Consider the following 16,204-nt stretch of genomic DNA (forward strand, 5'->3'; position numbering starts at 1 on the left):
TTCTAAACCAAAGTAATAATAATAGAACGAGGTCTAGATTCATATACAACATGACGTTTCCATAGGTATGACATACCTAATAAAACATCACAAACTTCTTGAGGGGAAACATCGCACACTACCTCATTAACAAAGGGCTTGATGCTATAAGGCAAGTGACAATGCTAGCTGACACGAAGATCTCGCCCTTGGGGGAGCCACCTGATGGTGTACGATTGTGGGTGCGACGTTGTTGGCAGCGTTGTTGGCTTTGTTGGTGAATTAGGGTTATTACTTGTCGTAGTTTATCCTCTTTGTCAATATTGATCATTAGTGCTGACCAAGTGTTAATATCATCTTGCAATGATAATTGGTGACCTTCATGGAATTTTTCTTTAGGGTTTTGGCTATCCCCTCCTCCTTCACCAAATTGTGATGATTTAGTAAAATATCAACCATAACCAATTGAAAATGTGTGAATCGAAAATGGACCATCTAGGTCAAAGCCTTGAAATTCATGAATTTCTTGCATCTTAAAAGTATTAAAGTAAATAACAAACTCCTCCAAGTGATAAGTAGTTTTAACATTAATCTCTCCAACTCTAACAAGCAATGGAATGCATTGTTTTTTTCTTTTATCATTAAAAATGTGAGCCTAGAACTTGTATTGTTTATACAATTCTGCTACAAATAATTTCTCACAGACATAATAAGGGAGTAAAGAGGATTTTTCATTGAAATCCATATAATATGATATAAATAAACTCATTTTTTTTTACATTCAAACATTCCTTTCCTAATGATAACAACCACAACTTTTGTTGACAACCTATATGTAGAAGAACCATGAATCGTTCTCTTGAATGTAGAAAGAAAAGCATTTGGACTTGATAAAAATTGAAAGGGGCCTTGTGCTTCCAAAGTATTAGATATCGGAATCGCACTAGATCCTTATTGTAGTATGCACTTCTTGAGCAGGGTAAAAATTTAAACACATGACATTGTACTATGACATAAATTAGATAAGAAGTGATATAAAACTTCTTTGTTCAGTGGAAATTCCTAACCAAAAAGAGATTTCATTCAAAATAATATGTGCATAATCAATGATGACATTCTCATGTATAGAGTAATGTAAAATATAGAGAACACACTTTGGATTAGTAGCCATGGAAGCCCACCCAACAATATTGGCGAATAACCATGAAACTTCTTTGTATGGATATGCAAGTGAGCATACCTTGATCTGAGAGGAACTTCTAGGATCATTAAGTGGCTCTTTGAGAATATTTTTGATAAGGTTTGCTCCTTCATCATGAGCAATAAAAAAGGCCTCTGCTTCACGAACCTTAAGAGTTTTACTAGGAGTATAAAGTCATAATATTTTCTTGAAAACCCTCCGTGTAATAGAGATTGATGTTTGACTCTCTTTTCTAATTGAATTATTTGTTGCTTAGCATTGAAATTCTTTGCACACTATGAAACTAGTTCCTTGAAATTAAACACTTTAGGAATACACTCAAATTGTGCTATTCTATAAGTCTAGACTTTATTCGAGCATTTATCTTTTGGTGTGAGCCTTGGATACCTCTTATACACCTCAAACCACTAAAAATCACGGTCCTCACATCCAAGGGTGTTGATTGTGTCCCTACAATATGACTCTTTTCTCTAACTTGACATACTTATTTACATAAGTTCAATGAATAGGTGGTGGTCCTATTAAGGTGATATCTTGTTTTACGAGCATACTAGTTACTAAATTGTTGTAGGTTTGATATAATATCCTATGTCGAGACATTGAGGCCATTAATTTTACCACTTAGATTCCAATTTATAACAGAGATTTTATAAAAATCACATTAAATTAATAAAAATATCAAATCAAGTGTGTGGTGGATGCAGTGGTAGTAGAAATTTGAATGCTCTTGAAAGTAGTGCTTATACAACAAGATTCATGAAAATCAACTAAGTATGAGAGGTGCATAATGAGTGATGCATAAGTAAAAAAGGAGAATATGGGAATGTGGGTTGTGGGAAGTCGAGGGAAGTTGAGGGATCAGGTAATAAGAGGTCCCTCACATCCACGTTTAGGGATTTGACTGAGCAATAATACAAGCGCATTTGGGTGCTTCATAAATGTAGGTTGTGGCATTTTCCACAATGGTTTTGACTCCCACAACAAGACTCCCACTATTAAGAAAATGACCAAGTAGAGAGGGTGCAATGAAATTGTAATGTGGGGGTAGAGCAATATGGGGCCTCCTAAAAGGGAGGAATGATGACTAAGTGTTGGGACTTTCGAGCTTGTGGGTTTACAAACTTGGAAATGGACAAAAGGCCTTCCCGCAACTTGTATTTGTGAAAAATGACTAAGTATTGAACATTTAGATAGAAATACCAAGTACTACCAAAGGACTAGAACGTTGACCAAGGAATGCTGATCAACAAAGACATAATGAATCATTTAATTTACCATGAACAAAGACATGCCTCTTAAGTAGAGTAGTGTAGCATGGGCATCTTAAGCATCATTTGAGAAGATTAACATACATTATTATAATTGATGTCAATATGTAAAGTAAGCGATCAATGTGCGGTAGTGGAACCATTGATACCACATTCATAAAATATCATTTATGTTGGGAATGGTTATGCAAGACAAATTTGCATTGGCATCATACTTGATAAGTTGTGTATGATTGATAATGCATAATGAGGTGAAAAAAATTTGGCCTTTCAAGTTTGGCATGCACATGTCCTTTTCTTAGCACATAATTATTCTCATATAGGCTGCATACTATGAGACTTCATAAACATATATGTATCAAAGTTGACCTTTTAACTTGATTTAATAAGTTCATTATTATGACATAAAATATTAAAAAATATTCAAAGAAATATTGAATAATGAATCATGAATGAGGGTGAAGATTAAGAGCAAGGGGAGGTAAGGTAAAGTAGTTAAGGTCTTCATTTTGATTCCTTTTTAGTACCATGATTCAAAAAGAGGGAAGTAAAGCCCATTAGCTTCATTAGTAGGTTGTTGTTGTTTATTTATTTATTTATTTGTCTATCAGACATTTTCATTATTAACATCTTACCAAATGGCTTCTTTGAACATATCACCTCAACTCTTCAAGAAATGAAAAAGACTCACCCAAAAAAATATACAATAAAAGATTATATTTTGTATATCTCTTAAATATAATAATCATAATTATTATGAGTTGCATAACTCGTCTTAGAAAAAAAATAATATTCTCCATTCTTTCCAAAAAAACAACAATATTAAAGAATCATATATATTTCTTCATATAAATGATTGTAACTAACACAATTATATAAATTAAATAGCTAATAAATTTCCACAAACATCAATACATTTACTTTATAATACCTTCACATTGAAAATAATCATAAAAATTATAACTATATTTTTAAATTTATTATTATTTTATTAATTATAAAAAAATTAATATATAATTAAACATAAAAAACATATAACATAAAAAAAAACATAATATTCAATATAATAATTAATAATTAAATTAAAATTTTATAAATTCTATTCCAAAATAAATACACCTATACTAATCAATTCTATAACTTTTTAAATTATGATTTTACATACAATACATTCATAACTTCTAATTCACATAAATTTGACTATGGTTTTGCATATACTATACTTCTTTTAAGTTTACATTATCCTAGGGAATAATGACTCAGTTATAAATTTACCGAAAAAGTTAAACTTCATAGAGAATGGACCGAAGCTCAAGCAAATTGGGTAATTCCGATGTGGTTTTGCACTTCGTAACCATCTTATAAAAGCTATTTTTCAATTAAATTCATCAATTCCTATAACGACGCTAAGAACGTGTCATGAACAAACTCATAGGCCCCACAAACACATCAGAATTTCAATAAACCCATGAAGGGATTTTGAAATGAGAAGGATGAATGCATAGAAAGGGACAAAAGCATTTTGAAGGTGGAAGGCATTCGTCACAGACAAGCTACCCACAGCATCGAAGAATAAGATTTCAATCTGTGCCCGCCGGAGATATTGGGCAATTCTGGTTCCAATTCTGCAACCTCTTCACAATCTGCAAATACATACGGATTGTTCGATCAACAACATTCATTGATTGGGTGAAAACGGGGATTTATTCGATGGGTAGCGAAGGGGAGTCTTCAGGAAGGAAAGGAGGAGGGAGCCTCTCTTCTGCAGACGACCAGAAGCCCAGTTCTTCATGGGCTAGGCTTGGTAAGCTTGCCTATGATTGACTGCCAATTGTTCTAATTTTATCTTTATTCCTCCCTCCAGTTACTGAACGAGTGTGATTCTACCCTTTTAAATTTCTGTTGTAATATAGACAGTGAACGTTTTGTGGCATTGTTCAGCTGGATAAGCTGATTTAGCACGTTTTGTATAACCCAATTCAAGAATATGTTTAAAGCTGTTGAAATCTGTGCATTATGTTTACTGGGTTTTTGTTATTATTATTATTTTGGGTTGTAAAGGGCTATGTGTCAACAAGGATGGCATTACCTTCTATCCTCTATTCTGTCAAAATTACCAAGGACTAGGATGCCATTACCTTCAATCCTTTATTCTGTCAAAATTACCAAGGACTCGTACCTGGCCTTTTCTGTTTGATGTTACTGCTCAGGAGAAATTGCTTACTCTCAATTAACGATGAGATTTCACGAAGTAGCACATAACTGGCTCCAGTAACATGGCATCACGACATTATGCTTTGAAGGGTTTCAACCCAAGTCTCCGGGAAGAAAGCTCACTTGATTCACCTTGACCACTGCCCACTTGACATGTATATGTGCTTGTTATAATCTGGCCATTCTGATTCTCTCTCTCTCTATATATAAATAAGAGTAATACTTCTGATCAACTAGGTGGCAAGCAGCTTACAACCCTAGAAAGATACCCTTGGCTGAGGACCGAGGAACTGCAATTGGAGGAAATCTACTTGGACTTTCAACGGGCCAAATCCATACAGAGGCTTAGTTGCTTGGGTGAGATTGCTGGCTTGCAAGGGTGAGATAGCCTTCGTAGGGCACAACATGTCTCCGTGGCAAGCATATACATATATTTCTTTGTAATGCATTTTATTAACTTGGTGGCAGGCATGTCTTCTCCATGCCTTCTCCATTATGCGGGTGTTACAATCGAATGTAGGTAGCTTACAACCCTTGAAAGGCGCCCTTGGCCCAGAACTTGCAACTGGGGAATGTACTCTGCCAAATAGGCCTGGGACTTTCACACGGCCCCTTTTGCACAAAGGTCACCTTACTCAGGTGAGAGAGCTAGCTTACACAAGTGAGATCATGTCTATGTGGCAAGGATGCATATGGGTGTGTGCCTAAGTCACTTGACACGTGGATTCAGGGTTCGACGGATTCAGGGATTTGAATGTCGGATATGGACACGTTGACCCTCTGGAACAGGACATGTTCGGATATGTTATATAATATTTTATTATATATATATATATTAAAAATTAGATATTTCTTACACAAATTCTCATTCATGATACAAATTCATTGATTTCAAACGTAGATCTTCATCTATATGTAAGTTTTACTCTTTACAAAGTAACATTATGCATAGTAAAAAAAAAAAACAAAAAATGCACAAATTTGTAAAAGAAATGCATTTGCAGATTGCTTTAATAAAAATGCAAAAATATTAGAGAGAAAATGCACTTTATTGTTGCTTGAATCTCCTTGAAAATGCTCCCACACTCTTTTCTCCTTGCTCCCAAACACCCACAACAAACCCACAACAAAGTAAATGACTGAATGTGCAAAATGAAATGAGGAAAGCCCTCTTAAAAAGCCGCACGGGTCGTTATTTTGCCGACTCGTGTCTGGAAATCGTGACACGATCCAGATTCGATCGTGTCCCGATCGGACACGACGTGTCACGATATCCGAACACAAATCCATACGAATTGTGTTGGATTCGCTGGATTCGTGATGCATAGCCCATGTAGGACGAATCCGGTTACATAGGCTCTAAGCCTCAAAATTTGCAGGGAGGCTAGGACACATGTATTCCTGAATACCACAAATCGTTTTGGGAAAGTCCACCTGGAGAAGGTTTTATTAAAATAATTAATAATTTTTAATGGATGTCTAAGTCTAAACTTAGGAAATTAAAATAATTAAAGGGTATTAATTAAATTGGGGGTGAAACTTCTAGAAGAAGACGAGGATCAAGCCAAAATTATTTGAGCCATTGATTAGAATCTAATATGGGCTGTTGGTTCTCAACGAGAAGATTATAAGAAGAGTATTGATCGGCATTTGGAAGATACATCGGGTAAGAGATCAAGAGAGCGATTTCTAAAGAGAGCAGCGCACCAATTGCCGGAGAAGTGATCGAAGTGATTTCTTGTAGTGAGGGGCAGAGATAGGTAAGACAAGGATTCATGAGAACCAACTATTAGCCTCCATGATAGTAGATTGTCGATAAAGACCACATTCTTCATATCTAATCCAAGAAATTTTAGCTCTTTAGAAGAGTTGTGGCACAACGAAAATCCTTGTCGAGAAACATGTTGACTAATTTTCTCGTGGTTTATCTCATCCAAAACCACAACAACTTTATCCACACAACTTAAGGTGAAAATCACAATTTGAGATGCCTTAGACGTCTCTCCCACGAACTTCTCGACTGAAGGTAAAGATAGGCCAGGATTAGAATCTTTGAATCAAAATTTGTCATTGATGCTAATTTCTAAACACTTTATATTCCTAACTTGAGGTTTATAGATACTGAAATAAATTGAGCAAATGGGAAATTTATTCTAGGATTCCTTTACTTGAGTGTTGTCCATGTTGAGAACAAGAGTATTCTTTTTGTCATGTTGTTGGAGATCAAAGCATAAATACGAACCTAGTCAAGAAGACACCAAGGTTGTATTTACAATATGATAATCCAACTGTTTTGGAATCTCGGATTCAAAATCGTGTAGTTTTGGAAATTGGGTGTTGAGGAAGATTTAGACATCTTCCATTGTGGACATTTGGAGGAGAAGCTTGAATAGGTAGTCAAGCTCCTCATTGTTGGGATTGCCCTTGTAACACATTATGGGATTGGCATTGCGGGGTTGTAGGGAGTAGTGGAAAATGCAGTTGTCCATGATCACCACTTTTCTAATATCATGTTTGAGAGAAGACTACTTTTTGACTAATTTCCTATTGATTTCTCTACAAGACTCTCTATAAAGGTGGTGAGTAATGTAAAGCTCATTGTTGTCTACCATATTATAAAGTATTGCATCTGCCTTCGCCTTTGAAGTTTATGTGAAGATGACAATCTCGTAGATGTTGGATGCTGTTTCAAGAATTCTTGGAGGCTTGGTCGTGTTAAAATGTAAGTGGACAATGCAATGTCTTCTTGTTGGAGGGAAAAGTCTACATACCATTCTTGATGGGATTTCTTTTTGAGGATCGTCCCATCCATGTCCAAAACATGCGTGTATCTGCCTTTGTGCTCTAGAAGCATTGGGGGCAACATCAAATATTCCTTGCAAATACTAGTTTTGCCACCATGACAATCAATAAGGTCTGCTGAAGTGTTTTTCGTATTATCATTTCTGCCCATCTTTGACTGGCATGAGTGATTGGCTTTGTTCAATGATATTGTAAAGGTTGTTAAATTATATTGGGTACCCTGCAACTTCGTGCATATATTTTTGTTGCATTTTGTTTGCTAATTCATATTGAATTTTCATGTCCTAATCAAACAGACGATGCAGTTCTTTCTATCGGGAGAAAACGAGGGCGCCAAAGCATTCATCACTAATTTTTGCTGCATCAGGGGATTAATGGAGCGCCACATGCAATTTGTGTTGGAAATTGTAACTAGGTTCCGTCTTCATAACTAAGTGAAGAAGACAATTTGTTTAATAAAAGAAACATTAAATTGTAATATGTCCCATTGGACTTGTAAAAGAAAAATATATTTAAAATTTTCGTGTAATTATATTTGACTGTCCAAGTAGCCAAGTCGGCCCTCCTAGTTGAACATGTTGGATTTGATGAAGAGGCACCTCTTTGGCCGTGTGAGAAACACTATATATTGACTAGTGTGGTCATCTATTTGTGAACAAGTTTGGACATCTTCTGTAGCAGTCGTCTGTGATAGAACGCGATCTTCTATGGTGGTTTTCTGTGAGGAAATCCAAAATTTTGTGATGTTTTTCTGAAGAGGAAATGTGAGTTGTTGTGATGTTTTTTCTGAAGTGGAAATGCGAGCTTCTGTGATGTTTTCTAAAGTGGAATGTGAGCTTCTGTGATGCTTCTCTATGTTGGAAAGCGAGCTTTTGTAATGGATCCCTATAATGACACACAAGGATGTGTAAACCTATCTCTATGATGACATACAAAATCTGTAATGTATCTCTATGATGCCTTGTGAAGGATTCTATGAATAGAGCCATGGACAAACCTATGAAGGACAATATGAAAATGGATGTTGACTGGTGAAAGCACTGACTTGGTACTTGGGACAATGGTTATATGACTTGGATTTCTCTTGATTCTATAAAGAAAGGATTGATGGGTTTCCCTTGGCCTGGAGCCTCATCTCTGGTGTAATTTGTCTCTTGTTTTATTTTCTTGTACTCTAATGATAATTGCTTGATGAAGAAGAAGGTTAATAAACTAAGAAGAATCATAATAATGCTCACAAGTAATTATCATGTTAAGAAATTCACTTTCCACTGGAATTCCAACAATTTGTTCCGAAGGGTTTCCACCTCCTTCAGGTTGTTAATGATGTAATTTCGAATGCCACTATTGTTAGCCTTATCGTAAAGTTTTTTTTTTTTTTGTTATCTCAGAGCAGACAATGATAGATGAAAGATCTTTAGTGAATGATGAAATGGTGGAGTTCGAGTCTGTTTTGTCTCTTTTTGTTTTGCCCATGGTTCTCGGTTACTTTGGTTTTTTCTCCTTTATTTTTATAGTTCTATTCCTTGATTGCAAGTCTTCTTGGAGGTCGTTATCCTCCTTGGAAAATAAAGTAGCTTCATTGAAGATTTCTTAAGGGCAACACTTAAAGGTTTCTTGGAATATTGTTTGGACCTTTTTTTTAATGACATCTTTGGTAGCCTCATAAGAAGAAATCTTGGAGCATCTTTTGAGTGTAGGGGTTTGAACTTGATTATGTTAACAAGGGTGCCTTGTTGAAGTGAAGACTTCTGAAGGAGTATAGGAGATCATCCTTTGAAGCCATCATCAAGAAGCTTGTTGAGGATATTGTAAAGATATTGTGAAGACATCTTGGGAAAGCATTATTGATGATTTAAGTTGATCTTGAAGGCACCCTTGGAGATCATGATGCACTGTTGAAGTCCTCATGATGTGACATTGAAAAATATTGTTTGGGTGACATGAAGAGTTGTGGAGACAACTTTTGAGAATCATAAAGTTGTCATTGATGAGCTAGGGTACTTTGAGAGCATTGTTGAAAAAGACACTGTCAGGGCTTGTTGCAGAAGACATAGGAAACCCTCGAGAACTATTTGCAACTATCTTGAAGAACTTGAAGCAGATTGAAAGGGTTGGTGCCCTAGAGGTCGGTGCCTCATTAAAACAAGGTTGGAGCCTTGTGAAAGATAGGGTTGGAGCCCTAGAAGTTGGAGTCTTGCAAAGACCAGGTTGGAGCTGTTGAGAAATCAAAAGGGCAACGATTATAGAGATTTCTCTTTACTTGATAACTGCTTGTGATGTCCTTTTACTTATTAGCTTTGTTACTTATTATTATATGTGTGAATCATCAAACAACTACCAAAACAAGAAGAACAATAACACAGAATATAGGCCGCAAGATAGGGCCAAAACCTCTCCACTCGAGAGGAATATCCCGTAAATCTCTTCTCTTTCTTATAGATTCTTCAATTGACGAATTCCAAGACCTTAAGGCTGACTTCAAAACCCTCCAAGACCAAGACCAACTAATTCAGAATTAAACATGAACACAACAAATTACAGAAATAACCATAAATACAGAGATGTAGTGGACCCGATCTTCGTTTGACGCGTACAATAGCTTGTTAGAGAGATCTATCCGAGCACTACAACTTTGGGAAGAGCAATATGGGTTGCTCCTAGATTTCCCAAAAAACGTCGTTTAGGGCCTCAAAATGGCTTCGGAAGTTCAGGACCCGAAAAACTGCTAAAAATAGTAAATTGTGCTACAATTACGGAAACTGAAGAACTGAAAGAGACAGTTGTGGGGGTCCAAATGGGATAGGTGGGTGGCCACCAACGTCCACCTGGATCACTAACCTCTACGGATGATGTGTTAACCTTGATTCTGTCAAACACAGTCAAATCTCTTCCAGTAGCACTTCTTCGACCTCTAGTTGCAGAAATTTCGGCCTCCACTGCAAATCTGAAATTTTGGCCCCCAGGCAGTTGCTGCTGCCACACATGTGAGCTTCGATCTGCCTTCTGAGCCCTCCTTTGACCTTCGCTTGACTTTCCCTCACTTCAGGAGCATGAGGATTACCCTTGGTGACCTTCGCTTGACCTACTTGTCTCCTTTTCTCCAAGATCGAACTTGAAGATAGAAACCCTAGGTCTTGTTGCAGAAACCCTAGTTCTCCTTAGCACGTGTGAGAGAAAATTAGCCCAAACACAAATCTCCTTTGTCCTCCTTCTCCTTCGCTGCCTTCTTCTTCCTCTTCCTTTGCTAGAATGAGTGGTGAGTGAATGTACTTCAAGTAGGACGAGTTCTCTTCTATTTATAGGCTCTTCAAGGGTGGACGTGGCTCTTCCTTTAGGCCGACTTGCCAACTGCTAGGCCGACTTGGTCTTGGAGGGTATCTGGACACTTTTTAAGACAAAAATAATTTTCTTTACAAGTTACAATGTGCCCGATGGGGTCTTCAACTTATGACAATGACTCTTTTGACTTCTTGACCTAGGACAAACCCTAGAAGTACTCAATGGGTGCTTGACGTATAAAATAAAATACCTTGAGCATGAAACCCATGCTCCAAAAATAATAAAAATAAATTTTCTTTCATTTTACACTTTACAAGAATCAAAAGTACATTTAATCTATATGAGGACCGACCCTAGTTACACATTTTTCAATAGGAGCTTGGTAGATTGAAGATTGGTGTCTTCATATAAGGGTTGGAGCCCTACAATTTTTCTTTATTGAATTGGCTTTGGGATTGGTGTCCTTAGGGAGCCCTAGAACAAATTGTTGTACAAGTTGGAGCTTGATTCGTTGTAAAGAGGATTGGAGTCCTCGTCAATTTCTTGTTAATAAAATCGTTTATCTTTGTAATTGTTAATTTTGTGTTTTATCTAAGAGATCTTAATTGGTAAAATAACATGTTATATACCTAGGGGAGATAATATGGGGTACAAAGGGAGGTACCCAAGGGAATAATGTAATAATGGGATGGGCCATAGTAATAAATAAGGTGGTTAAACCGTATCATGTAAGGGACCACAAGTAGTTAGTAATAATATAATGGGCCCATGGTATTAGATAGATGGTATTGAGGGAACCATGGTAATGACCCATGGTATTGTATGTATGAGGCCTATATAGAGGCTAGAGACTTCACATTGAGAGATGTCGAGGATTATTGTATGAACAGCCATATGGCTTGTGGAGTGTTCTCCTTCCTTAAGGAGTGAATGTATGGTGTTGCCCTACCTTAAGGGTCTGAATTAATAAAGTGAATCATTTTCTATCTATATTCAGATCTTGTTATTTCTGGTGATTATTTACAGTTATTGGGTATATTGGTATCATTTCATATATTTGCAGGTCAGATCTATAACAAGTGGTATCAGAGCCAAGAAAGTGCTCTAATTCCACTTGTTATAGCTCTGATACCACTTGTTATAGACCTGACCTGCAAATATATGAAATGATACCAATATACCCAATAACTGTAAATAATCACCAGAAATAACAAGATCTGAATATAGATAGAAAATGATTCACTTTATTGATTCAGACCCTTAAGGTAGGGCAACACCATACATTTACTCCTTAAGGAAGGAGAACACTCCACAAGCCATATGGTTGTTCATACAATAATCCTTGACACCTCTCAATGTGGAGTCTCTAGCCTCTATATAGGCCTCATATATACAATACCTGGGTCATTACCATGGTTTCCTCAATACCATCTATCTAATACCATGGACCCATTACGTTATTACTAACTACTTGTGGTCTCTTACATGATACGGGTTAACCACTTTATTTATTACTATGGCCCATCCCATTATTACATTATTCCCTTGGGTACCTCCCTTTGTACCCCATATTATCACCCCTAGGTATATAACATTCCACCCCCCTTAGCATGTTTCGTCCCCGAAACATGGGAAGAACACTAATAATAAGATCTACTCAAAAGAGTAGTCCACTGGTACCATGCACGTGCATCTAGCCATCCAAGAGAAAGGTGAACCCTCGATCTCGCTGGTGCCCCGCTCGCTTGAGATGGAAGTTGACCATGGCAGCTCTTCTGTGTTGACGTGTAGTAGGTGGATCTTCGCTTCTCTCTATTTGTCATACGGGGGTTGTTGTCCTTGTGGCTAATTGGTTGCCATCTTGTTGGTTGTTGTCTTGCGGGGTGATGTGGGTGATGATATGTTGAAGTTTTAACCCACGGTGTCTTTTTCTTTAATTCACCCCTCACTGGAGCCTGACTGTTATCTGGTGCATGTTGTGGTGCCTGCTGTGGTGTCTTATCTTCCAATATTACTTCAACCACTGAGCCCTCATCTGATGTATCAGCACCTGTATCATTTTCTGCTTCAGCCTCTGTTTGTGTTTGATTGTCGATCATCAATGGCTCATCATCTGATATGTTAGTCCTTGGAACATCTTCTGCTTTAGCCTCCGTGGATTCTACCTGTTTATTGATGGAAATATCCTGTAATGTAATTTTCTTCTTTTTATATCAGAGCTTCAGGAATTTTTTCTGCACATTAATATTTATAGTACCTACCGATTCCATCCAAGGGTATCCCAAAACATCCTCATTAGCTATATCTGAAGCATAAAAATTAGAATGCAATACATACATGTCCATAGAAATCTTCAAATCTTTATAAACTTGCACCTGCTCATTATTAACCTTTGTGTACTCCATGTGTTTTGCTGGCAGTTGTAGTTTTTTTGCCAAATTGACATTTATGAGATTTTGCTTGCAACTAGGATTTATAGACACAATGATCTTCTCCTTCTGAATCAATCCATGAACCTGCAATAAGGATATACCATTAGGAAATAACCTCACATGTTTTTCCTTATCTTGTTTTCTAGCATGAGACCATTTTTCTAAAAGAAATTCTTCTAGTTTTTCATGAGGAAGTCGCATCACTGAATCGTCAAGTGAGTCCCATCATTTAACAGCTTCATCTTTTAGATTAAATAGCAGGCGACTTACCCAAAATTGTTTGCGTCGAGATTTGTGATATTCTATAAATTCTTCAATAGTAGGACCCTTATCATTCCCTGTAAAAAATTCCTTGCTAGAAGCCATGAAGGTTTGGAAAAAAAAAATTCACGCACTTGGCTAAAATTTGAAATGGCCACAATTCAGTCAATATTGCTCAGAATTTCTATTATGACCTGTTTTCGGAAATGGAACAACCATTCTGCATCTTCTCATGTAGTAGAAATCCCAATCTAGGCACTGGAATTTCTTATTCGCGCTGCAACTATCCCGCCGTCACAAAAATTGGCTGAAAAAATAGCTGATTTTAAATCAGCGATATCTCCTTCATCCGGACTTCGATTCGACTATTTTTTTTTTTGAAATTGGGTATTTTTTCACAAATAATCCAGATCAGCAATTAGATTCTTCAGATTGTGCACCAGAACGTATAGATCTGCATCGCAAACCTGCCGACCAGAAAAAATGTCTGCAACCCAACTGATTTTTAAATTCGGACTCCGATTCGGCCGATTTCTTTTTAAATCGGGTATTTTTCCACAAAAAATTTAGATCTGCAATTAGATTTTGCAGATTTTGCCCCAAAATGTACAAATCTGATCTGCAAATTCGCTGCCCCGAAAAATGTCTGCAACACCACTGATTTTTAAATTAGTGATATCTCTTTCATCCGGACTCTGATTTGGCCGATCTTTTTTTGAACTTGGGTATTTTTTCACAAAGAATCCATATCTGCAATTAGATTTTGCAGATTTTTCCCCAAAATGTATAGATCTACTCTACAAACTCGCCGCCTTACAAAGTTTCTGCGAAAAATAAAAAAAAAATTCTCCACTTTTGCCCAAGAAAGTGCTCTGATTCCACTTGTTATAGCTCTGATACCACTTGCTATAGATCTGACCTGCAAATATATGAAATGATACCAATATACCCAATAACTGTAAATAATCACCAGAAATAACAAGATCTGAATATAGATAGAAAATGATTCACTTTATTGATTCAGACCCTTAAGATAGGGCAACACCATACATTCACTCCTTAAGGAAGGGGAACATTCCACAAGCCATATGGCTGTTCATACAATAATCCTTGACACCTCTCAATGTGGAGTCTCTAGCCTCTATATAGGCCTCATACATACAATACCATGGGTCATTACCATGGTTCCCTCAATACCATCTATCTAATACCATGGGTCCATTACATTATTACTAACTACTTGTGGTCCCTTACATGATACGGGTTAACCACCTTATTTATTACTATGACCCATCACATTATTACATTATTCCCTTGGGTACCTCCCTTTGTACTCCATATTATCCCCCCTAGGTATATAACATTCCACTCCCCTTAGCATGTTTCGTCCCCGAAACATGGGAAGAACACAAATAATAAGATCTACTCAAAAGAGTAGTCCACTGGTACCATGCACGTGCATCTAGCCATCCAAGAGAAAGGTGAACCCTCGATCTCGCTGGTGCCCCGCTCGCTTGAGATGGAAGTTGATCGTGGCAGCTCTTCTGTGTTGATGTGTAATAGGTGGATCTTCGCTCCTATCTATCTGTCATGCGGGGGTTGTTGTCCTTATGGCTAATTGGTTGCCGTCTTGTTGGTTGTTGTCTTGCGGGGTGATGTGGGTGATGATATGTTGAAGTTTTAACCCACGGTGTCTTTTTCTTTAATTCACCCCTTACTGGAGCCTGACTGTAATCTGGTACATGTTGTGGTGCCTACTGTGGTGTCTTATCTTCCAATATTACTTCAACCACTGAGCCCTCATCTGATGTATCACCACCTGTATCCTTTTCTGCTTCAACCTCTGTTTGTGTTTGATTGTCGATTATCAATGGCTCATCATCTGATATGTCAGTTCTTGGAACATCTTCTGCTTCAGCCTCCGTGGATTATACCTGTTTATTGATGGAAATATCTTGTAATGTAATTTTCTTCTTTTTATATCAGAACTTCAGGAATTTCTTCTGCACATTAATATTTATAGTACCTATTGATTCCATCTAAGGGTATCTCAAAACAACATCCTCATTAGCTATATCGGAAGCATAAAAATCAGAATGCAATACATATTTGTCTATAGAAATCTTCAAATCTTTATAAACTTGCACCTGCTCATTATTAACCTCTGTGTGCTCCATGTGTTTTGCTGGCAGTTGTAGTTTTTTTCTCCAAATTGACATTTATGAGATTTTGCTTGCAACTAGGATTTATAGACACAATGATCTTCTCCTTCTGAATCAATCCATGAACCTGCAATAAGGATATACCAGTAGGAAATAACCTCACATGTTTTTACTTATCTTGTTTTCTAGCATGAGACCATTTTTTTAAAAGAAATTCTTTTAGTTTTTCATGAGGAAGTCGCATCACTGAATCGTCAAGTGAGTCCCACCATTTAACAACTTCATCTTTTAGATTAAATAGCAGGCGACTTACTCAAAATTGTTTGTGTCGAGATTTGTGATATTCTATAAATTCTTCAATAGTAGGACCCTTATCATTCCCTGTAAAAAATTCTTTGCTAGAAGCCGTGAAGGTTTGAAAAAAAAATTCACGCACTTGGCTAAAATTTGAAATGGCCACAATTCCGTCAATATTGCTCAGAATCTCTATTATGATCTGTTTTCGGAAATGGAACAACCATTCTACATCTTCTCATGTGGTAGAAATCTCGATCTAGGCACTGGAATTTCCTATTCGCGCTGCAACTGTCCCGCTGTCACAAA

At 37.0% G+C, this 16,204-nt stretch overlaps 1 protein-coding gene across 2 annotated transcripts in view; it reads left to right on the plus strand.

Annotated features, from left to right (window-relative positions):
- The first annotated feature begins 3,898 nt into the window (after nt 1-3,898).
- The window catches only part of LOC149212926 (uncharacterized), a 261,965-nt gene continuing 249,659 nt past the window's right edge, over nt 3,899-16,204 (plus strand). Inside the window, exon 1 of one of the 2 annotated variants that reach the window (XM_089391933.1) lies at nt 3,899-4,252. In XM_089391933.1, coding sequence (XP_089248059.1) covers nt 3,946-4,252 — 307 coding nt within the window. In that variant the 5' untranslated portion in view covers nt 3,899-3,945. The remainder of the gene's footprint in view (nt 4,253-16,204) is intronic. The other variant, XM_089391932.1, reaches the window with a different exon arrangement.

The sequence above is a fragment of the Pinus tabuliformis genome, chromosome 1_1 (assembly GCF_031772625.1).
Source record: "Pinus tabuliformis cultivar Carrire ecotype Pingquan chromosome 1_1, CPIR1, whole genome shotgun sequence".
In the NCBI taxonomy this organism is placed as follows: Eukaryota; Viridiplantae; Streptophyta; class Pinopsida; order Pinales; family Pinaceae; genus Pinus; species Pinus tabuliformis.